Genomic DNA, 23,815 nt, shown 5'->3' on the forward strand with positions numbered 1-23,815 from the left:
CAAGTCCTAGATGCTTTATTAAAGTCTGCTGTATGAAACTTAGTATGGTTTCTCTCTGTAGAGAACTGGGGACTCTGCTAGGAGTCTGATGTTAGCTAAACTGAGGTGGATGATTTGGGTCAAGCAGTTGAAGTAGCTGCATTAGAACGGGGTAAGGAGGAGATGTGATGTTTGTTGTGCCTGCATGGCCCTGGAGCTCCACCCCTGCTTTTCTCTTCCCCTCGGGGGACCCAAAGCCTAGGGCCTCCCCTTGGAGCTGGGTGTGTGTGTGTGTGTGTGATTCGCAGCACGAGGAGACAAATTCACCCAAGATCTCACGGCGCTAGTGAGGTAAAAACAGCAGTGCAGTCGCAGTACCACAGGTAGTGCCAAGTGGCCGAGCACATACCTAGGGCGTTTGGGTGGGTTTGTCCTGTGAACAGCAAGCCCCAATCATCGCTGTCCATGCTACCGCAGCAACGCTGCTCTTTGCCCTCCCAGCAGGGACCCCAGTTCTTCACATCAATCCCCAGCTCCATCACCCAGTTAAGGGAAGACTCTGGGCGGGTCTGTTAGTTGTATTTGGTGTGTGGGCATTTCATATGCCATGCTGAGGCAGTGAGTGAAAACTGACCTGTGCGATTCCCTTCCCCTTCTTTCAATTTATCCCGCTCCTTTCTGGGAATAACATGGCATCTTTATCTGCTGGCCCGTGAGTCCCTTAAACAACACTGGAAAGAGCATTTCGAGGCTCTGTTGAACCACGAATCTGAAGTCTCAGCAGCCATCTTCAAGTCCATTCCTCAGTATCCAGCAATAGAATCTATTGCCGACCCTCCCATCTTCTGAGGAAGTTTGGTGTGCCATCACTCAGACTAGAAACAACAAGGCGCCAGGTCCAGATGGCATCCTGTCAGGAGGTCTTCAAAGCTGGTGGAATAGTACTTGTGCAAAAACTTCATCAACTCCTTGCTAGAATTTGGGTTAAAGAGGACATTCCACCTGACCCAAAGAATGTCAATATTGTGACCATTTTTAAGAAAGGGGACGAGTCAACATGTGGGAATTACTGAGGTATTGCCCTGCTCGCCATTGCCGGGAAGATCTTTGCTTGCATCCTTTTGAACCATCTTCTCCCTCTTGCTGAAGATGTCCTTCCGGAATCCCAATGTGGTTTCAGACCATCTGGGGGCACCATCGACATGATTTTTGTTGAACAACAGATCCAAGACAAGTGGAGAGAACAACACCAGCCATTGTTTATGGTGTCTGTTGACCTAACTAAAGCCTTTGATTCCATCAGTCGTGAAGCATTATGGAAGGTGCTGTCTGGGTTTGGTTGTCCATTGAAGTTCTTTCGTGTTCTCAGGCTACTTCATGATGGAATGACTGCCACTGTCCTCTGTAATTAAACCTCTGGGTTAAAAACAGACCCGTTCACCATCCATACTGGTGTTAAGCAGGGCTGTGTTAGTGCCCCAACCCTTTTCTCCATCTATCTTGTCTAATCTTGATTCTCATTCGTGACCACCTTTCCTCTGGTATTGGGATTGAGTATTGTATGGATGGCCAGCTTGTTAATCTGTGGCATCTCCATTCTAAAACGAAGGTCACCAGGACTGTTATACCAACCTTCAGTATGCTGATGATTGTGCTATCCTCACGCACACCGAGGCTGACTTGCAATCCACCCCAGATCTCTTCTCAGGAGCCTATCATAGCCTAGAACTCTCCCTCAACATTGCAAAAACTAAGGTGCTCTACCAGCCTGCCAACGCCCAAGTTGTGCCCCCCTTTTCCCACCCATTGTCATTGGTGGTGAACCCCTGGAAAACACTGAGCATTTCCCTTACCTTGGGAGCTACCTCTCCCTGGCAGCCAACCTTGATGTGGAGATCAAACAGAGGATCTGTTGTACCAGCGCATCCTTCGGAAAGTTGCTCTGTTGTGTTTTTATTGACAGAGATCTGCAGATGGAAACTAAGCTCCTGGTCTACAATGCAATAGTCATCCCCACTCTTCTTTATGGGTGCGAGACATGGGTGACATATCAAAACCATCTTAGGCCTCTGGATGCTCACCTTCTGAGGCACGTCCTCTTTTCTCAACGTTGTCATAGTAAGAGGACACACGGGAGACAGAGGCAACCCTACAAAGACACCCTGAAAGTATATCTTGAGAAGCGAGGCACTGCCCCCATGAATTGGGAAGCATGGATTGGACTCCTCAGCCCTCTTCAGGCTCATCACTGACTTTCTCCCTGGTAGACATCGTGTCGAGGGATAGCCGCCAGCGACGATTCCCTGTACCTCAAGCGAGTAATGCCCTGGGGCTGTACTAGTCTATTCATCCAGCCACCGGGGGAGACACTGAGTGCTAAGAACCCAGGGGCCATTGGGCCTACGGGTGGGTCACCACATCCTGGAGGATGGAGATTAAATAAAGGGCATCACCACCCTGGAGAATCAGCTGTGCCACAAGGGAGGCTACACCTGCATGGAGGCTCAGGGATGATAAAATAGTGGTCTAGTCTCCGTTATTTAGTTGTACTCGTATCAGAACATTGCCAACATTGGCTTGACTTGAGGGAAGGCCTGAAAACAGGCACCACAAGACAAGGACCCCCCCATCCCTGGGCTGCGGGAGACATGGAGAATCCCGCTTGGGAGAGCACATCCTGCCCTCTCATTCCCCCAGCCCCGGGGAGGCAGCAGGAGAGGGCTTTCTCCGATACGCTCTGCTGCAGTGACCCAGCAGCTCTGCCCACAGCCCCTGCCCCGAGGTGATGGGCCAGACTGGGAGGCGAGGGAGGGGCGCAAGGGCAGGGGAAGGGCTGGGGGGTCAGAGGGCTGGGATCCACTAGAGGCAGTAAGAGGCAGGGGCTGTAAGAAGGCCCTGCAGCCTGACCTGTGCCAGTTGGCTGTAGAAGCCTGTGGGATCTGTTTGCCTGGCGCAGGACAGAATTATGGCCCAGCACGGGAGGGTAGGGGGCGGGTAGTAGCATCCCAGCAATACACGGCAGCAAGGGCAGTTGGGGCACATGGCCCTTTGCCAGGCCTACAAACCGCATGTCAGGAGGTTTATTTGGGCCCCCTGGAGCTTCTCTGCCTGGCTCCTCAGTCAGTACTGCCACCCTGGGTTCTGTGAGGGGGATCCCTCCCTGACCCCTGCTGACTGAATCTCTGCCTCTGGGAGAGGCGGCAGACACAGCGATGTTAGCTGTGGAGTGGCTGGCTGCACTGGCAGCGGGGATTGCTCACACCAGAGCTGGGTGTGGAGCGGGCGGGGGTGGAGAGTTGTGTAGCCATAACAGTATACGACTGCCATGCTCCACTCTCTGACTCAGCTCTGGGATTAAGGCAGGAGCCCTTTTGTCACCGGCCTGGGCTCCTCCAACTCATCCTGCCTCTTGGCCAGTGGCCACGCTGACTGCCCTGTGGAGGAGCCTGCTCTGCTGAGAGGGAACCTGGGCAGATTCAGCACAAACAGATCTGGATCCTGGGGCAACTCAGGGACTTGTGGCCAGTTCTGCCAGGCTCCCAACGCCAGGGGAAGATGAACACTCAGGCGCTCAGCTCCCGGCACCCCGCCGATCCGGTCAGTGAAAACCCAGATTCTCCTCCACATTTCTAGGTCCCCAGATCGAAGGAGTCCAGGGCCATGGTGGGCTTCATGAAGACCAAAGTCTGGCTGTGGGGGAGGCAAGGACAGGGCCGTGGGTACATCTTGCAACCTGTTCCTCATTCAGGGTATTTGATTAGGCGGCTCGTTGACTATTCCTCACAATAATAAAGCGCCCTGATGATGCAGTCGGGGAAGACGGAGCATATGTCCCAGCATATGCTTCTGTTGGATGGGCTCTTCTGCTTCGTCTTTCCAATCAAAACCCAGCTCCCTGCCAACCTCTGCCTTCTCACCCCATCAGGGAGCCCGGCTCTGGACCCCGGCTGCTCCAGCCCTTCGGGAAGATTTGGAGTTTCGTTGCTATTCTCACACCTTCTATTGATCTTCCTGCAGGAAAATCAATAGCCCAATATGTTAGCACTCCAAGGGAGCTGCAGGAAGTGACAGCAGCCATTAAGTACAGCTGCACGGCTGCCCACCCCCAGCCATTAGAAAAACATGAGGCCCTTGGGTGAGAGCTTTCTGGTGCTTTCAGCTAATCAAAGCCAGGGGTTAGTGCATGTGTCTCTGAGCGGTGGGGATGAGCGCTCAGCAAACAGGCCACAATGGGCCATGGAGCTCGTGCCGCCACATCACCGGCCAGCCAAATGTCCTGCACTAGGCAGCTTTCCTAGCACTCCGCTGCCTTTGCTTCTGGGAGCTGCAAAATCAAATGCACCAGGTGCCTTTACAGATGGGGGGGTTGGCTCGTCGCTGGCTGTGAATCACCCCGGCTCTGATGACATCAGTGGAGCTACCCCGGTGGGGGGTCCGATGCACAGAGAGTCCTAAGCAGGGCTGAACCACACAAACTCCCCCGAGCACCCGGCCACTGGCCGCCCATCATTTCCAGAAAGCCTTCCAGCCAGATCATGCTGCCACCCTTAGAGGCAGGTGCCAGGACCCTCTCTTCCCCTTGCATGGCTGCTTAGAGGCTGCACACAACAGCCATCTTCCCCTCTGACAGACACAGGGGCTGCTGGCTGTTACAGGCTGTGGGGAGCCAGGCAGCCAAAGGGGCAAGGACGAGGCAGGGTCAAGGCCCCAGCTCCCTCCACGTGGCTGGGCAATGGATCTAAGGGCATGTTCTGCACCCACCTAAAGGCTTGGGGCGCACACTGCCCAGCACTGCTCCTGGTGCTGTGTGTCTGGATCTGCCCCTGCGCAGGACTTGCAGCTGGGAACTTGCAAGCCGTGAGCACCTGCCCAATACTGGGGGGCTGTAGCCCTAGAACCCGCCCTTCCATTTGCATGAAATTTGGTTAAAAAAAAGTCATGTGTATCCTAGAGGCCGTGATGGGCGGTTGACCCCTGCCCTGGCGCTGACAGGGTTAAGTGGGCTCTGAAGGGGCCAATTAACCTTATAGGCTGCACCTGGGGGAGAGCCAGGCCTAACTGATGAGGCTAAATGATGATGAAGCCAAACCGGATGGGGCAGGCCACTGAGCTTGTACAAAGCCAGACAGCTGCTCTCTAGGCACAGAGAGCTGGGGAAGGAGGAAATGTGTGGTGGGAGCAGGACTGGGATCCCAGCCCTGCAGGAAGGGTTTACCAGTGGAGTTGTGGAAAGAAAGCCTGTGGCAGCCCGAATAGAAAGAAGTCTAGGGAAAGAGCAATGAGGGTGGCGACTGTGCAAGCCTCGATGATCATAGGATCCCTGGCTGGAAGCTGGAGTAGCAGTCATTTCCCTACCAGCCATGGGGACGTGGCAGCATCCAGATAGCTGGTCCAGTGAGACGTCAATACCTGCAAGGGGAAAACTATATCATGACCTGACCAGAGGGCTGAGCCACAAAGAGAGAGACACTCCGAGCCCCATGATGGAAGGGGTGCTTGTCTGGATGAGAGCTGATCCCAGAGCTGGCCACAAGGGGGTGCTTCCAGTGGTGAGTCAAACCTGTTACAGGGGTAAGCTGTTGATTATAGAGGGGGGTGAAAAAGAGGGCTCCGACTGGGAACCAGCATGGTTAACTATGGGGCAGCTACCCTGATAGACAGAGGGGTCATGTCCTGCTTGCCAGGCGCAGGTGAATTTGAGCTGACACCTAGATCACCTGTGCAAAGAAAGGACTAGGCCTGCATGTTGGCAGGCACAGCCTCTCCTTTGGGCAGCCTCCATTTTTGAGAGCCCAACCTTACGGCACTTGAGCTGGCTTTTGAGAGCCGCTGAGCGCCTGCAACTGCTCCCAACTCAGCCTTGCAGCCCCGAGTGTTCACAAAGCAGCACTTCCGCCCCCAAGAATGACAGGACTGGCCTAACACCCAGGCGATGTATCCACTTGGGGTTCAGGGATTTGTCCTTTGTGCACATGCAGGCCCAATGGTCAGACTTCTCCCCACTGAGACGGGGGGGCTCAAAATGGGCTATTTGCAAAGGAAAGCGGGATTGCTCCGCTGATCCCATCACTGCGGGACCCTGGGCTTCACCTTACAGACCAAACAGCAGCACAACTCGTGATAAAAAACACACGAGCTGGCAGCTGGGCCATCCTGCCAGGGCACAATCGCTTCTGAGAGCTGGGCCACCGTAGTCCCGAGTTGGGCAGCCAGAAACTGAGGCAGCCAAAATCAGCAGCCCCTTTGGAAACAGTCAGCCCTACCACCCCATGACCCCCAGCCACCACCTGTAAGATGTGGGCAAGTGGAATGTGGGTGACATCTAGTGGTTACCTTGTGTTACAAGCATTACCTCTGCTCGTGCTAGGGAAGCCCGGGGATGCATTTCCTCGGCTTTCAGGGGATGTACCATCCTCCCCAGCTGAACCAAGCTCTGCCAGTGACTCCCTGTCTACTTCTGTGGGGGGGCTAAGTGCCTGGGCTGGGGGGGCTTGAGTACTTGCTGTCAATGCCCAGCCCGGTGGGTGTTTGAGAGCTCGCAGCATGGGGGGCGCTGCCCCATGGAGCACAGATGAGCTAGGCTTTCCATGATCCCCTTGCTTCCTTCTGCTCATCCTTTGCCTCTGCATAGGGCTGATGCTCCCAGGACAAAGGATAGACTGGGGGGATGCAGGTCTCGGAGGGATCGGGGAGGGGCCCCTGGCATCTGGAGGAAAGACAAACCCGAGAGAGAGAGCGACAAGGGTGAATTTCCAGAAGAGCCTCAGAGGTTGGAGAGACTGCTGGATTCCCACCTTCCCAAGTTCAGAGCCGCTTAGGAGATATGGACTCAGAGGCCCTGAGAAGGAAACTGACCCGTCTCAGCCTCCCACAGGGACCTTCCTGGGGAGCTGTGGGGTGTGGGGGCCAGGCCATACCCTTCTGGGGACCCACAGAGCACTGTTAATTTTCCCCCATGAAAACCCCTTTGGCCCCCGCTCATTCCCACAGCTTTGCCTGGGCAGTGGTAGTCTCATGCCTAGGGTCCTACCAAATTCACCATCCATTTTGGTCAATTTTGTAGTCATAGAATTTTTAAATTAGTCAGTTTCACAGGGTGTTTTTTTTTTTTTTTTTTTTGGAGTGTTGCAATCGGGGAGGGGGTCCCGGCTCAAAAGCGTATTGGGGGAGGGGGGCGCAATGCTGTTGTAGGGAGACTGCCAACCTCACCTCTGTGCTGCCTTCAGAGCTGGGCATCACGGGCTGCTCCACACCCTGTCTATGTGCTAGGCGCTCGTGGATGTTTAGCTGGGCTTCCAGTCACTCCACCAACAGGAGACTGTTGTGAGCAATACAAACACCCAGGCCGTGGCACACGGGGGTACTGGACTGTCACCAGAACTCTAGCCCAATACTCATGAGATCCTGTCTGCCTTTCCCTCATGTGCTTCTTCTTCAGCCCCCATCTTCTTCCACTACAATCAAGGCCTGGAGTCCCCACGTGCTCTTTGCCCTGGCATGGACAAGCTGGACAGGATCTTGGAGCATCTCTGGGAGAGGCTTATGGAAGTGTGTGCCCCTGGATGGACCAGATGTGCTGATGACTCCCTCCCTCACAAGGGGAATTTTTCCAATCTGGCTCCAGGAAATAGGCTCGAGATGGTATTCAACTCTATAAACTCTGTGAAAGCCCCTGGGTTATTTGTGCACTGGGAAGACAGCACAAAGAGCCAGTGGTGCATTCCCCAGGGAGTGAGGAGAAGCTGGTAACAGTGTCTGGGAACTTGCTAGCCCCCTTCCAGCTCTGCTACCACATGTATGTGGGCTGACGCTTATGGAGAATCCCACTATTCAGAAGCCTTTTGAAGGTGGAAATGGAACCTGCAGTACAAACCTGACCTGGGGAAAAGGATTTACTCGGTGCTTGGCTCTGCAGCTCCTAAGTCAAGGTGAGATTAAAATGAACCTGTCTTGCTAAGTATGTCTACGCTGCAATGTGGACTCAAGCTTGAGGCTAAATCCCCCTTCTGTCTACACACCAACCTTTCAGCCTCGGACCCAGGAGCCTAGGATCCTGCAAGAGTGGAGGGTCTGAGCCTGAGTCAAGCCGGGACCCAGAGTTCAGCTCTGTTTCAGGCACAGCCCACAAGCCCTGGGAGTCCACCACAAGTATCCCACAATCCTATAGGCCATCTTCCTTTGCCCTCTCTATCAGATGAATTGCCAATCGACTGCAGGGAAATAGAAGCAATGCCCCGTGTTGTCATGCAGCTGCTTGGCGAGCCAGTGTTTAACCTTTCCTTTGTTTTCTGACCACCAAGCTGCAAGCTCACCTTCAGAGAACCTTCTGCATTTGCAATGGAGACCGACCAGAAGAATTCCTTTACAAAGCGCGCTGCTACATGGGCATGGGAGCAGAGCCAGATTGTGATTAATCTCTGGTGTGAGACCAGCAAAATACTGGATTTTAGTAAGAGTGCCAGGGATGACCACCCATGCCAGCAAATAACAAAAAGAATGGCAGCGTAGAAAATATACCGCATCGGTGCAGGGAGTGGATGAAGCAACTCAAGATTGAGTACCAGAAAACAAGGGACCAGCACCGTACTTTTGCAATTTGCCAACATCATGCCAGCATCCAGTCACCCAGCTCTGAAGGACTTGGCTGTCAGCCATGCCTGGGGCTGACAGCTGCAGTCATGGCATGCATGGGGCTGACGGCTCACTACCCTCCTGTCCCCATAATAACCTTGTGACCCCTTGCGGGGTCCTGACCCTCAGTTTGAGAACCCCTGGGCTAAGCCATGTGGAAGCAAACAGAGCATCCCGTTGATTCACTCATGAATTTTGACCCAATCCCAGGTGCAGATAGCTGCAAACTTTTCCTGTAGCAGGAACTCGAGATAGGCAGTCATATTTCTGGGAAGGGCATATTTTCAAGGGCCACCTCAGTAACTGACCAACCCACTCGAACTATAGATGTGCTGTTCGGTCACTATATGTTTGATTGTATAGTGTATGCATCGACTGCATACACTGCTGGTTTCCCACTGGCAGCTTGGCATAACATCTCCCTTTGCCAGTTGGACACCACAAAACTGTTATGTGCTCCAAAATGTGGAATGCCTGAAATGATGAGAAATCTTTTGTAGCATGGCCACTGACTGCTCCTCCAAACCCAAGTTGTTCTGCAATTTTTAGGGGGGAAAAAGCTGTATTTTGTTTTGTTTTTTTTGTTTAAACTTATCTTTGTCTCTGCACTTCTTTCACTGCAGTTCGCCTGGCTGTGTCCAGGGAGTTTCTGTGGTCTGAACTATCCCTCCCACAACATATTGAAGTTCAGTTTGGGAAAGTAACATGTTATGTCCTGGAAATTCCACCAGGATTTTTTCTTTGTTCCTACGCTGAGCTATTGGAGACAGGAATACGCTGTGTCTTGTCCTCTTCCAGATCCCTCGACCTCTACAGGCAGCAGCAATACCTCCTACAGCTCACCCACACTGCAGCAGTAGCCTGGCCTGATATACCTTCACAGACTGTTCCATGAGGAACTGATTGCTGAAGTTCTGGAGAGGGCCAACCAGCAGGTCCAGTCCCAAAGACAGAGGGACCTGCGGCTAGAGGAAAGAGCAGCACAAGCCGGGTAGGCCTTACATCATAGCCTGAGTCCCCTTCGTGGCGTCTTGTGCTGCAGTCCAGGCACAGTTCGGATGAGTCCATGCCTGCGTGGCCCATGCAATCAGGCCCTATGAGCGGCTGGGCAAGGCAACTATGCCCCATTCTCCATATTGACCCCCTCCCCCAGTGACACCTGCACCCCTCTTTGCCAGCGCCAAGTGTGCGGAAAATGTAGAAGGAAGGGAAAGGAGAACAGGAGGCTACAGAAAGTGCAACAGTAGGGGGTCTGTCCTGCACATGGTTTCACTGTTTGCTCTTGTTCATGCACTGTGGGTTTGGGTTTTTTTTAAAGGTGTTGCTGTTACGGGTGTGTTGGAGGGTGGTGGCAGCTGGCCTGCCTACCAGTGGGTTCACTTCATGTTGTACTTTTCTAACCAAGTTTTATAAATACAGCTTTTTATTTGATCAAGAAAGGGTCCTGCTGTCACTGAATCACCTCCATACACTGTATTTCAAATCAGAAAGGGGAAACCCATGAGCAGGCACAACCGAGAGTGTGTGTGCAAACTCCATACAGTTAGTTACATCAATCAATACATCCCTCCCTTCCTTACATCAATCCACCCTGTGAATCAACCCTCTGCTCCCCTCATTTGATAAGCTGAGGGGCAGAGGAGGCCTATGGGGTTAGAATGGAGGCTCCTGGTGTGTGGGGGCCCTATGGGGCTCTAAGTAGCCCCAGTATCCCAGCTCCCGGCCTCCTGAGGGTGCTGGTTTGGCTCTGCCTGTCACCAGACGGTGAGGTTTTGAGGCTTGAGGGACCACGACCCCCCGCCCCCTTCCTAACAGCCCAGCCCAGTTGGCGGGCCGGTGCAGGACTACATCTCCCAGGCGGCCGCGGGACGGCGGCGGGCGGGGCTGTTTCCGCCCATCGTGCCGCGCGGCGGCTCAGTTGCGTTGCGGTCGGTCACTCGCTCGCTGCCTGCGACCCTCGCCCGCCCGCTCTGCCCCCGCGGCCGGGACCCGCCGTGAGGAGCCGCGCGCCGCCGCCTCGCGCCATGTCGGCCCAGGCCCAGATGCGGGCGCTGCTGGACCAGCTCATGGGCACGGCCCGGGACGGTGAGTAGGGGCGGGCGGGGCCTTGCCGGAAGCGCCGCGGCTTGGCCGGGGCCCGGCCCGGCCCGGCCCTGGCCGCGCTGGGCCTAGGCCCGGGCAGCGCTAGCGAGGGCTCGGGGAGGTGCCTGATCCCGGGAGCGCGGGGCCGCTCTAGCGGGGGAAGGCTCCGCGCCCCGCCGTGGGGACCGATCCGGGATCCACCCGCCTCCTGGGCTGAGCCGGCCCGGCAGAGGCCCTGTTGGCTGGGCCCGATTCGTGCCTCTCCCGTTCGGGTTCCCAGGACTGATCTTCGCTCCTTTGCTCCCTTCCGTCCCAGCAGGGCCCTGGCGCCGGGGCCCGAGCAGGGGCAGAGCCCGATTCTCTTGCCGCCCCTGTCCCCAGGTGGAGGCTCCGTATCCAGCACCTGACACTTTGCTGATGCGTCCCCGCCTGCTGCCAGCGGGGTCCCTGGCCAGCTGTGGAGCCTGTCAGTCCTTGTGCAGCGCCCCAGGCAGCTGGAGGGAGCAGCCGCAGCTCTGGGATTGTTTCAGTACCTGTCCCGTAGGGCCGAGGGCTCCCTGACTGCCTAGCCCCACTTCTCAAACGCGGGGCGTCTGCAGCTCACCTTTGACCAGCTCCTCCAGTGCCTGTTTCACACCTGTCTCTCTTTGTGTCAGCTTGAGTGTGCCCACAGGTGGGATTTGGCTGACTCGATATAGGGAGCCCAGGGTTTGAATATTTGGAGCCCTTGACAGCCTCTTCCTTTAGAGTAATTAATCCGAGCAGTGTAGGTTCTAGCCCTGTGCAGGCTTTCTCTGGGACTCTTTGGACACCTCAGCAGAGGATATGCTTAGTATGCAGTTCTGTAACAGAGCCTCCCCTAAAAACGGCTTTGAGTGCCTCTGCTATTGTACTGCCAGGTGAGCTGAAAGTCTTAATATTTATTTACATGGAGAGACTTTCCATCCATCAGCTCACAGGAAAAGCTCTGTGTTCCGCCAGTGCTTTACACACAGAAGCATGTAGGTAGGTTTGTACTTAGAAACTGAAGCTCATATTGGTTGCCAAGATCAGGAATGTTGCATTCTTTATGCAAAACCATTTTCCTGCTATGGTTTGTATTTTCTTTTCTACTGAGCTACTGAATATTTAAATTCACTCTGGCACATTAGCAGGGTTGTCCAGGTACTTTGCACTTTGTTTCGTAAGTGAATTAAGTGCTTTTTCTTTCTTTGTGTATTGAGTTGCTTTTGAATTGCTTCCCATATTTTTATTTCATACAAACTGAACAATTGTGGCCCCTCTATTTTATTTATAAAGGTTCAGTGTATCTTTGCCTGCCTACATCAATCTGCAAGGGAGTTGCAGAAAAGCCTCATGTTCATCGAGCCGTGAGTCACAACCAATTTTTAAAGCTGTTATAACAAAAAAAGTGTTTGCTTTTTTTCCACAAGTAACTTTAAGAGTGTAGCAAAGAAAGAAAGAAAGAGAAAGAAAGAAAAAAAAAAGCCATTTTCAATAGACACTACATTAATCCTGGATGCTTTGCAAATCCTAAACTATATTCATACTTTAGTATTACACATACCTGTGTCATATACACAGATTAGCTATAAAATTGTCACATACCATTGCCACTTTGCCTTTACTTTTATGTATCATTCCCCTGACTTCCTTACTGCAGGTGTGGGCAAGAAAACTTTTCCTTTAAAACTTTTCAACAGTGGGCATAAAATTCTGCAGCTGAGGTCTTGAAGAATGCAGAAGGGTATAGTATGTGTTGGAGCTCGCAGTGTGTATTGACTAACTTAGTTTCTTTTTTTGCTTTTCTGATATTGTTTTGTTTAAGTGGCTCCCCAAGTGTAAAATGTTTTCTGAGGGTGGGAAACTGGGTGGGAAGTACATGTTTTGTGTTCCAGGCCGACACTTAAAAAGCTTCATTCCTCTCATGGCCTTGGAAAGCACACTGCATATTTGGCTGTCCAAACCAATAGGACTGATGCATTACTTTATTGGATTAGTAAATAGCAGTTGCCTGTAGAAATTGCCAGGCACAGCCCTGTTTTGTGATTCATGGCCCTCTGATAGCATGGGTTTCAGTATCTCCTGTCCCTATCCTTCATATATTTAAAAAAAGAAAATAAAAAAAAATTGTCAGGCTATCAGCCAGGTTGTCTTTTTTTTTTTTTTGCTGGCTGTGCAGTCTCTTTGCACAGGTGACAAGCCATGGGTGCTATTTGGCTTTTCAGCACCGTATTTAATATGTGGTATACTGGTCATCTAAATGCAACATTAATATTTCAGTTGCCAATTATAAAAGTTCCAGAATAACTTATTCTCCTCTAAGCTTTTCCAAACAATCTTGGGGAACAGGAACATGAAGTATTTTTAATCTGCATATTGAGGCGAAATGATCATACCAGCACCATCATGCTTTATCAGCATTCTAACATTTTCTTATTTAAAACCACACATGAATTTCAGGAGACGAAACCAGACAAAGGGTGAAGTTTACAGATGATCGTGTCTGCAAGAGTCATCTCCTGGATTGCTGCCCTCATGATATTCTGGCAGGAACGGTAAGTGTATTTCTTGGCGCTAGCAAGATACGGTGAAATAAAAGACAGTGGTAGTTGTGAGCACCTCCCTGTGTCCTAAATACCTCTTAGGCAATGCCAGTTAGGAAAGATCAGACTGTGTCTGCACATTGTGAATGTACTAGTGCATGAATTTCGGTATAACCATCTGTGACGTGCATATGTTGCTTTTGAAAAAATCTGACTGACTGTAGAATTATCTGGAAGTGGTCAGAAGTGAAGGGTTTTAATAATCCTGTATTTGGTGCTAAAATATAACAGTTTTGCCAGTATAAGATACTCGATGCTTCTGAAACTTTCTTATGCTGATACGGGACTTTATTTAATAAAGAATTAAGAGAGTAATATGTCAATCAACATAAGTTTATGGATAATCCTTCATTGCAAGTTTGGTTGATAAAAACATTAATGTTGATGTAATATACTTGACTTCCGTTAGGCAGTTGACTTGGTACCGCATGGCATTTTGATGAAAAATACTAGAAAGATATAAAATTAACATGCCAAACATTAAATGAATTAAAATCTGGCTAACTGATGGGTCTCAAAATTTAATTGTAATTGGGGAATCATTACTGAACAGGTGCGTTTCTAGTGGGATCCCACAGGGATTGGTTCTTGGCCCTGTGCTGTTTAACATTTTTACACCTGTCCTGGAAAAACCATAAAACCATCACTGAAGTTTGCTGATGACCCAAAAATTGGGGGCGTGGTAAATAATGAGAGCACAGGTCACTGATAGAGTAATCTGGATCACTTGGTAAGCTCAGGGCCAGCAAACATGTTTTTAATATGGCCAAATATAAATGTATCCATGTAGGAACAAAGAATGTAGGCCTTCGGGGGGACTGGAGGATGAGGGAGTGTATCTTGAGAAGCAAGATTTGAAAAAGATTTGGGTCTCTCACAGTGGATAATCAGCTGAACACAAGCTCCCAGTGTGATGCTGTAACCAAAAAGGATGATGAGATTTGTGCATGCATAAATGGGTATCTCGAATAGTAATAGAGAGGCGGTTTTTACTTCTGTGTTTGGCATTGGTGCGACTGCTGCTGGAATACTGTGTTTAGTTTTGGTGTCCACAGTTCAAGAAGGATGTTGATTAAATTGGAGAGGGTTCAGAAAAGAGCCATGAGAATGATTAAAGGATTAGAAAACCTGCCTTATAGTGCTAGACTCAAGGAGTTCAATCTATTTAGCGTAACAAAGAGAAACGGTAAAGTGGGTGATGATCACAGTCTATAAGTACCTGCGTGGGCAACGAATATTTGATAATGGGCTTTTCAGTCAAGCAGAGAATGGTGTAACACCGTCCAGTGGTGGCTGGAAGTTGAAGCTAGACAAATTTAAACGGGAAATAAGGCATACATTTTTAACAGTGAGAGTAATTAACCACTGAAACAATTTACCAAGGATCATAGTGGATTCTCCATCAAGATGGGATGTTTTTCTAAAAGATCTGCTCTAGGAATTATTTTGGGGCAGTTCTCTGGCCTCTGTTATACAGGAGGTCAGACTAGATGATCACAGTGGTCACTTCTGGCAGCCCACCTTCTGTCCTCAGCAGACTGCATCAAGGCTCATCTTTGGAACTCTGAGATGTTTTTAAATGATCTTGTTTCTCTTCAGTCTAATTTAATTCTCAACTCTCCAGTTTTCCAGTCTCCAATCTTACTGCACGTGGTCATATCCTGATGGATTCCTCAGGGACCAACTTTCTTGCATCTTTCCTCATTTGGTGGGGAATATATTGGAATATTAATGGCTGTTTGTACTTCACTATAATTTTGTTCTTAGGACTGGTTTGACTAAGTAGCATATTAATGTGTGTCAAAGCAAATTTTGAATACTTTACAGATGAAAAAAGGAACTCAATTGCATCTCCCCGCTTTTCTACTTTCTGCCCCCTCTCCTGGGAAAAATCTGGCTAACCCTGGGTGTTTAGTTCAAATGCATTCTGTAGGATCAAAAACAGGCTGTAAGATTTTGGTGGTGGTGAAAAGATTTTATGTATTGAAAAGTATCTTAATGTGGGGGGCTGAGTAAAGATAAAATAAAATTACTTATGGAAAATGGACACCATCAGAGAGATTGCTGAATTACTCTAAACTGGGTCATACTTTCAAAAGAACATGCAGCATATTTTCTGTCATCGCCACACAAGAACTAGATTGCTGCACACTGGAGATAAATTCAAATATTTGAATTCTTCTGTAGCCTTGCTTTCTGACAGTAAGTATTAAACTGTTCTAAAACCAGTCATTTTATATTGCTATAGTCAAGCGAGGCTGCTTAAAAAGCAGCTATTTATAGCCTTTCTTTTTATTATGTGGGGGCTGGAGCTGGAATGCTTGTTGCTAACAGAGGAGAGGTTCAGTGTTTAATCTTTAGATTGTACACTCATAGACCAAGATTTTATAGTGGTATCAGTAGGAACAGCTGTAGCACAGGCTGTTTTGGCAGTTGTGACAGATATGGCAACTTCCGGCAATATCTTGGGCAAAACTTCTTGAATTAAGTTAAAGCTTATTGAATAAAGTATAAGTATCTTAGGAGTTCATTGTATTGTAAATGCAAATATTTGTGTATTGTGGGATTGTATGTAAAATTTCTGGGGGGAGATGTGACTAATGTAGACTCTGTGAAGTGTTATCAGTTTCAAAGGGCTAGTTATAGGTATTGGTTTGAGCTGTGGGATCCGATGTTCTGTTTCTGACGTGTAGGTGGTCCAGTCAGCCTTGCGGAAATTCCAGCTTAGTTTTGGTGCTGACTGCAATACAGGCACTTCCAAGCCGATTGGAGGATAATTGGGGAAGTTGGCTATGCGGGAAGTGACTCAGGATGGTTCTTGTTGTGGCCAGTGGGATGCCCGTGCTGTTATGGGTCTCAAAACACAGGTCAGAGTTGTGATCTGTTGTCTGCCTTGCAAACCGAAAAAATCCGGATTGCTTCGGATCATAGAGCAGGTGGAGCTCTTTGAGGGAGGCCCATTCTGTGATCTGTTCCTGGCTACGTCATTTGAACAGTATCCCCAGTCTTTGTGATGGCTGTTAAAGTCACCTATGTAAATGGCCGGATGAGGAAGGGAAGGGTTGTTGACCCTTCCGAGGAACCCCTGGTTTTTTATTTATGTCAGCAAGACTGGTGCAAATTTACTTGCATCAGGACATCTCATGGGAGATGTGGACAAACCCTCTTTAAATGGAAAATGAGGCAAACACTTGTATGCAGCTGTGGTTGCCAGTCACAAATGATGGAGCACATTGTATCTGAGTGTCCCCTTTGTTCTTTCATGGGGAACTGAAGCACATTCAGCAGCATACTGCTGCGGCCACGTGCAGACTACCAAACCTAGATATCAATCTGTAATCGTTGCTACCTACCCAACCCAGATGAAAGAAGAAGGACTAGTTGAAACAATGTGCCAGACAAGAATGAACTCTTAAAGTTTCCTAGGAACTCTCTAGGGGAAGGTGTATGCAAAGGTACCCCCTCCGGTTATGCAAAAACTCGGCCTTGAGGAGAGGGGACCTTTGTCCACTCATCTCCTCTTACATGAGAACAAGGTCAGCGACCCAAACTGTATAAATGAAGAATTATGGGTGTTGTGTTATGAATTTGTAACCACAGTGAGAGTTAGGACTGACTCCTACCAGAGCCCTTGGAGTTGAGGTGATCTCTTGTAAGCTTATGAGCATGTGTCTAGGTTGTCATCTTGTTTAATATGTTTTCTCTGTAATGCTTTTAGCTTAAGAATAAATGTGCTTGCTTAAGAAAAATGGAAGTACCTTTTAACTGTGGGCAATTACACTGTTTATAGCTGCCGAGAAGCTGGTTAAGCAGGTCTTCTTAGCCCGTCTGACTTGCTGGGGATTTCAGGAGTGAGTGAGATGTGTGCCTCTGCCCAAGAGAGGTGGCAGCTGCAGAACCAGAAGCCTGAGAGTGTGTCCCTTGGTGGACCATAGAGGCGGAAGACAGATGCAGTTGCCCTCAACTTCATAAACTCCAGTTTCCAAAGGGTTCTAATTCTGGGTTGAGATTGGTAAATTCAGATACAAACCCCTATATTTTTAAATAGTGCCAAAATAGACATAAACCAAGAAATCTAGAGCTCGTTTTTTACCTCGTCTTTCCATGCAGTAGCTTCTGTATCCCATCATTTGTCTTTATTTCACAACCTTAATGCTGTTTAAGCCCTTTTCCCCCTTCTCTCTCCTCTGCACAAGATGATATGTCTCTGAGAGACAAGGGGATTGCTGACACAACATGTGCTCCCCTCACTTGACTAGGTGCACCAGTCCTGGCTCATACAGCTATACAAGTTCTGCTTTACATGTGTTTTCATTCAGAACTGAGTTTAGGACTCAAGAGTTGGAGGGAGTGAAGTTTGTCCTTCTGATTTGCTAAAGAATTTATTAATCCTGAGGGAAATCTGTGCCAAACTAAAATTCTGCACACAATATTTCAAAATTCTGCATATTTTGTCAAAATAACACAATATAATCGCACCATTTTCAATTATTTTGGTAATTTATTTCAAAATACCTGTCAGCAAGTATATCTGTAACAATACAGACAACAAAAAAGATTCAGGAAATGTTTTTTGATGAATAGATTCTTCACTAGGCCTATTAGCACATCTCTGTGGCTCAACAGCAAGCGAGAGGGACAGCATCTTACACACATGCTTAACCCTGGTCCTGTCCCCATCAAGGTGTGGGGCAAGCAGACTCAGCCTGGCAGGACCAAGGGTGGAGCGGCTTAGTGTGGGGTGAGAGGATTCTGTGTGGGGCAGTCTGGGTGCAGGTGGCTTGGGAGGGGGTCTGGGTGCGGGGGTGATCTGGATGCACAGGGGCTCATTGCAGGATTCCAGGTGCAGGGGAAGTGGGACTCTGCAGGGGAGAGACACCAGGTGAAGGTGGTGGGGGATGTGTGTTGGGGGGATGGGGCTCGGCAAGGGGGTCTGGGTGCAGGGGGCTCAGTGGACAGGTCTGAGTGCTGGGGGAGTGGGGCTTGGTGAGGTGGGGTCTGGGTGCAGCTGGTTGGGACTCAGTGGGGGTCCAGGTGCAGGGTGGTGGGGCTCGGCAGCGTGGGGATTCGTGTGCAGGGGACTCAGTGGGGGGTGGCCTGGGGGTGGGGGTCCAGGTGCAGGAGGGTTGAGATGCAATGGGAACCCCTCCCCCTGCAACTGGGGACCGATGGGGACAGGAAGCGGGGGGTGGAGGTGCAGCACTTCCTGCAGCTGATGAAGGTTCTCGCAGGTGGGTCTCACTGGGACCTGTACAGGGGAAGAGGAAATCCTTGTCCTCATCCCATTCCCCCCTCGCGACACACACACACACACACACACACACACACACACACACACACACACCCCCTCGCCCAGCCAGGACTAGCAGCTGGAGCCTGGTGCATGGTAGAAGCCCAGCAGTGCCTCCCAAGGAAGTGATTTATGTCTTCCCCCCCCCCCCCCCCCCCCCCCCCCAACCGCTGCCTGCAATGGGCAAGTGAATCCATTTTTCTGCGGGGAAAGAGTAAAATCTGCAGGGGACATTCATTCTGTGCTTGCGCTGTGGTGCAGAATTCCCTCAGGAGTAAATGATGCAAAGAATTAATTTAGCTTTTCCTACAATGGCCTTGTTTTCCTTGAGTGCTCCTTTAGCACTTCCATTGTTCAGTGGTCCCACTGATTGTACGCCAAGCTTTCTGCTTCTGATTTATTTAAATACCATTTCTGCTGTTAGTTTTTGTGTCTTTTGCTAGTTGCTCTTCAAATTATTTTTTGGCCTGCCTAATTATACTTTTACACTTGACTTGCCTGAATTTATGCTCTTCTATTTTCCTCAGTAGGATTTGACTTCCAGTTTAAAAGGATGTTTTTTTTTGTCTCCACTAGTCTCTTTTACTCTGTTTAGCCATGGTAGCATTTTTTTTGGTCCTTTTTTTTTTTTTGTTTTGTTTTTGTTTTTAGCTTGGCATATATTTAGTTTGAGCCTCTATTGTGGTTTTTTTTAAATAGTTGCCATACAGTTTGCAGGCATTTCACTCTTGTAACTGTTCCTTTTAATTTACATTTAATTAGCTTTCTCACTTTTGTGTAGTTCCTCTTTTTGAAGTTAAATGATATTGTGGTGGGTTTCTTCATATTTTTCTCCATACAAGCATTTTAAATTTAATTACATTATGGTCGCTATTACCAAGCAATTCAACTGTCTTCACCTCTTGGATCAGGTCCTGTATACAACATAAGACTATATCAAGAATTGTCTCTCCCTTTGTGGGTTCCAGGACTAGGTGCTCCAAGAAGCAGTGCTTATTGGTGTCTAGAAATTTTATCTCTGCATCCTGTCCTAAGGTGACATGTTCCCAGTCTATATGGGGATAGTTGAATCCCCCATTGCTATTGGGTTTTCTGATTTTATAGCTTCTCTGATCTCCCTGAGCATTTCACAGTCCCCATCACAATCCTGGCTACAGGACTGGTAGTATATTTCGCTGTGCTCCTATTATTCAAGTATGGCATTTCTATCCATAGAGATCTGTAGTACGGTTTGATTCATTTAAGATTTTTATTGTATTTGACTCTCTGCTTTCTTTCACATATAGACTCACTCCCCCATCAGCATGACCTACTCTGTCATTCCTATATATTTTGTACTGTGGTACTACCGTGCCCTGTTGTTTATTATTGTCCCAGTGAGTTTCTTTGATGTCTATTATATCAATAGCCTCATCTAATACCAGGAATTCAGTATTTGAACTTTTAGCATTTATATACCAACATTTATAAAATTTGTCAATATTTAGTTGTCTGCCTTCATCTGATATAATTAAGTGGGACTCTTTTTAGTTTGACTTTCTCTTCAGTTCCTATCTGTACTTTATCAAGTTCTATCCGCTCCTCTTTTACTAGGATATAGAGTATCCCCATTAATAAATCCTTCCTAAGGGATGTCTCTTTACGAACCATGTGCTCCTCCGAACCTGTTGGCTTTTCCCCAGCCCCTAGTTTAAAAACTCCTTTATGTCTTTATTAATTTTATGTGCCAGCAATCTGGTTCTATTTTGGTTTAAGTGGAGCACATCCTTCCTGTATAGGTGTCTCCTGTATAGGTGTAAAGGTGCCACACTTTAAGATCCTGCAGTTCTGTCTTTCTGACCGGCCCCAGTTGTTTTGTTGTCACCCTCTTGAATTCTCAACCAGTCACATAGAGAAACTGGAAGCATATCCGCGAATGCTACCCTGGAGGTCTTGGACTTTATTGTTAAGAGAGTTGGTGAGAGAAATGTCAAATATGGTCTATATCCCCCAAATTTGACAGTTGTATTAGATGGTAGTTACAGGAACTTAAAGCATGTGAGAAAAGACTGACTGTGTGTGTGTCTCTCTCTCATTGCTGCCTCCACTTCTGCCATAATTTCCAGCTCAACCTCCTATTCCCATCCTATTAAGCCATCAGTTTTTTAGAAGCCAGGAGAGTACAGAAATGTTTGGTAGAGTCTGCAGGAGTTGTTTTGGAAACCTCCTGCTCAAATGACCCCAAATTTGGATCACCCTGCCAGCCCTGTGAAGCACAGCAAATTTCAAGGTTGCCCAAATAAATATGTGGATTTTAGGGCATCTAATTGTCCTTTAAAAGAAAAGTCTTCTCTGCTATAATATTGTATGAAATTAATCATCAGCAAGTGCTTTGTGTCCAGATTCCCAACACAGTATGATCTTGAATGCATAGGAGGCTCAGTCCATCTCAACGGAATGAGAATACCCTGTGGAGATTAATATATCCTGAAAAAATAGCAGTGATCTGCCCCATTCATGTCAGTGTATGTTCTCACCACCGCCTCCCTAGTGCTTAAGAGCCTGTGATATGCATCAAGCATGCCCGTTCTCAGCTCCTCACCCCACTTTCAGCATGCAGTGTATTCTTGGTGTATGTTCCTAACATGCTGATTCTCTGCTCTCTGCCCAGAAGGGCAGGGCTCCCTGGATGCTGGCTCACATGGGGGGAACTGAAGAGGTCTTAGACATGCCCAAGAGGGGCAAGGCCCTCCAGATCCTTGCACATATGGGATGGTGCAGAGAGGGGGTCAGACAGCCACAGAGGGGAGAATGTGAGTCTGACCAGTGCCCCTGCTCCTCCCAATTCTACCCACTTCCATGTCCCCCTTCTCCTCCCAGCAAGCATTATGTCTAATCTGTCGGCTTTGCAAAAATAATTTGAGCACCTTCTGAATTTCTGCTGTACTCAGATTCCATTCCCTCCTCCCCGCACCCCAGAAAAAAGTCCTTTGACAGGGGCATACTGTAGCATTGTACCTACTTTTTTTTTCTTTCAGATTTTTGCCCAGGGTTTACAGTGCCTTAGTATTGCTCAGGTTTGATGGCTGTAATATGTCCCCTTGAGCTGCACAGGTCCTATGAGTTGTGGTTGGCTAGCAAACCTCTTTAGCTCCCTGTGTGCACATGTGTGTTGGTGGGTCCCATGCCCTAGCTGGGGGTTAAAGGTCCAGCTAGTCAGACCATGTGACCATACTCGGACCCCTGGTTTGATCCCTAGGTCTGCTCAGAGAATGTTGGTAGAATCTGTCAACTTAAGAAAAGCTAGGGTCTTTTATTTATTTGCCCAAACAATCCCAAATTTGGATCACTAAACCCACCTGGCAACCCCATGAGGCACACCAAATATCAAGGTGACTCAAGTAACCATACAGATTTTAGAGCACTTACAAGAGTTAACCTTTAAACAAAAAGGTGTTCTCAACCTTCACGGGCTCTCTCCTATAAGAACAGTGGCTTGCTCCTGTTTGATTTATCTGGCCACTATGGATATTTCAAGGAAGCATGGAAAGTCATTACCCTGGAGGCAAGGTGTCTGCTCACCAGGGTTGTGAATGCCAGTGCCAGGATGGAATTCCCTGCTGCCCATTGGACTGGTTTGTTAACAATCCACTGGCGGAAAAAACCACTGCTGAGCAATCTGATCAGACTTGTTGGTTCAGTTTCTGCTTCCATTCTCTTTTTTTCTGCCCCATGACTGCTGAGCCTGGTTCCAAATCTGTGTGGTGTGAGGAGCAGGCACAGATGTTCCCAGTGACAAAATCTTTGTTTAAGCTCTTGTCGTCCATTCCACCTCCTGGGTTGAGACAAGGGACAAGTTATTTTGTTGCAATTCTCCAGAATTTGTGATCAATCCTGTGAGAAACGTGGAGGAGGGAGACTGAATGTTGCACTCCTGGAGGCTGGTGCTTAGCTGGCATTCCTGAGGGATTACTTGTCCTGAGGCAAATGCGCACACACCTGGCCTGTTGGCCATCTAGATTGCTAGTGGATCTGCTAACAGGTTGCCCTGGAACAAACTAAGGCAGCATTTCCACAAGTGGAGGGACAGCAGCACTTCTGGAGGAAGTGTCAGCTGGTAATTTTTCCTAAATTGAAAGTGCTGCAAACTGACCTGATGCTCCTTTAGAGTCCCTCGGAGAGATTGGGCTTGACATAATCATAACATCTTATGAGTCCTTCAGAGCTTTTTCTAGAGACTTAATCAAAATATTACCCTGTTAAAAGGATCTTTGAACTAGGCTTCTCCTGGAAGTAGTGGCTGTGTATGTAAAGGCCACAGCCGCGTCTCCATGTGACAGCTCAAGCTAAGTGAAATGCAGAAGAGTAAATGGCATCAGTGGTAACGAGTCAATTAGAACAGTTGTTTCATTGTCAGTAAACTAAGACTATGTTGATGTTGCAAGTAATCATTTTAAAGCTGATATTTCATCTTTGTGTAGTCTCTCTTTTGTGTTCTACTTCACTCTGAAATTTTCAGTCCGCCGCCGCCTCCTCTGTACCTGTTCCGCTAGGGTGCATGTGACTCCCACTGCTCTCCCTTGTTTGTAGAAAAATAGAAATTGGAGCTGTCCTACATCACCCAGGAGCAGCTGCTGCAGGATTGTTTCCTATAGATCAGACGTTTGTAGCAGTTCTCTAGGTATCGTCCCCAGTTATTGGTTAGCTAATTGAGTCATATTTAGTTTTAATCTTAGTCTTTCTCAACTCCTTAATCATCAGTATGTACAGATTCATACTTGCTCATCTCCGCGGCATGACTCTGGAAACTCTTATGAAGCTTGTTCTCCACTCATATGTGGGCCTTTCCATCTGGAGCTTTCCGGATATCAATATACTTTTTTCCATTTAAAAGAACAAACCAAGTGCCTGCCAGTTGATGCAGGGATGAAACTGGAAGGGTCAGTTGTAAATTATATTTTAATTAAAACCTTAAAGCCACTTAATTTTTTTTGGTTGATAACTGTGGAAATGGATTTAAAAATGGGAACAGATGGCAGAAGTGATTGAAGCCTCTTTTGGAAAGGAGGCAGTCCTACTTAGTCTCTTGCTAGCAAGGTGGATTAGTTTTAAATCAAAGCGATTTTAAATCACTTATTTTAATTTTTTTGCATTTATACTTTTTTTTTAGTTATTTTCCTAAAGAAAGGTAGATTCTCATTGGTTGGTAACCATTAAAATATGTTGATTGCACCTAAATATAGCCTGT

The 23,815-nt window shown here is 48.4% G+C and overlaps 1 protein-coding gene and 1 long non-coding RNA gene across 7 annotated transcripts in view; both read left to right on the plus strand.

Moving 5' to 3' along the window:
* Nucleotides 1–5,137: 5,137 nt before the first annotated feature.
* LOC137155135 (uncharacterized) lies at nucleotides 5,138–10,498 on the plus strand. Its single transcript, XR_010920360.1, has 2 exons — nucleotides 5,138–5,528; nucleotides 7,418–10,498. It is a non-coding gene; the product is annotated as an uncharacterized lncRNA (long non-coding RNA).
* A 72-nt stretch (nucleotides 10,499–10,570) lies between these two features.
* LUC7L (LUC7 like) overlaps nucleotides 10,571–23,815 on the plus strand; it is a 33,967-nt gene continuing 20,722 nt past the window's right edge. For 3 of the 6 annotated variants that reach the window (XM_067551159.1, XM_067551163.1, XM_067551161.1), the window contains exons 1-2: nucleotides 10,571–10,695; nucleotides 13,156–13,250. In XM_067551159.1, the coding sequence (XP_067407260.1) occupies nucleotides 10,635–10,695; nucleotides 13,156–13,250 (156 nt within the window). In that variant the 5' untranslated portion in view covers nucleotides 10,571–10,634. Of the gene's footprint in view, nucleotides 10,696–11,277; nucleotides 13,251–23,815 lie in introns of those variants that run through there. The other 3 variants (XM_067551160.1, XM_067551162.1, XM_067551164.1) reach the window with 3 other exon arrangements.

Source organism: Emydura macquarii, unplaced genomic scaffold (assembly GCF_026122565.2).
Source record: "Emydura macquarii macquarii isolate MOO-44397 ecotype Brisbane River unplaced genomic scaffold, CSIRO-AGI_Emac_v2 contig_1348, whole genome shotgun sequence".
Classification (NCBI taxonomy): Eukaryota; Metazoa; Chordata; order Testudines; family Chelidae; genus Emydura; species Emydura macquarii.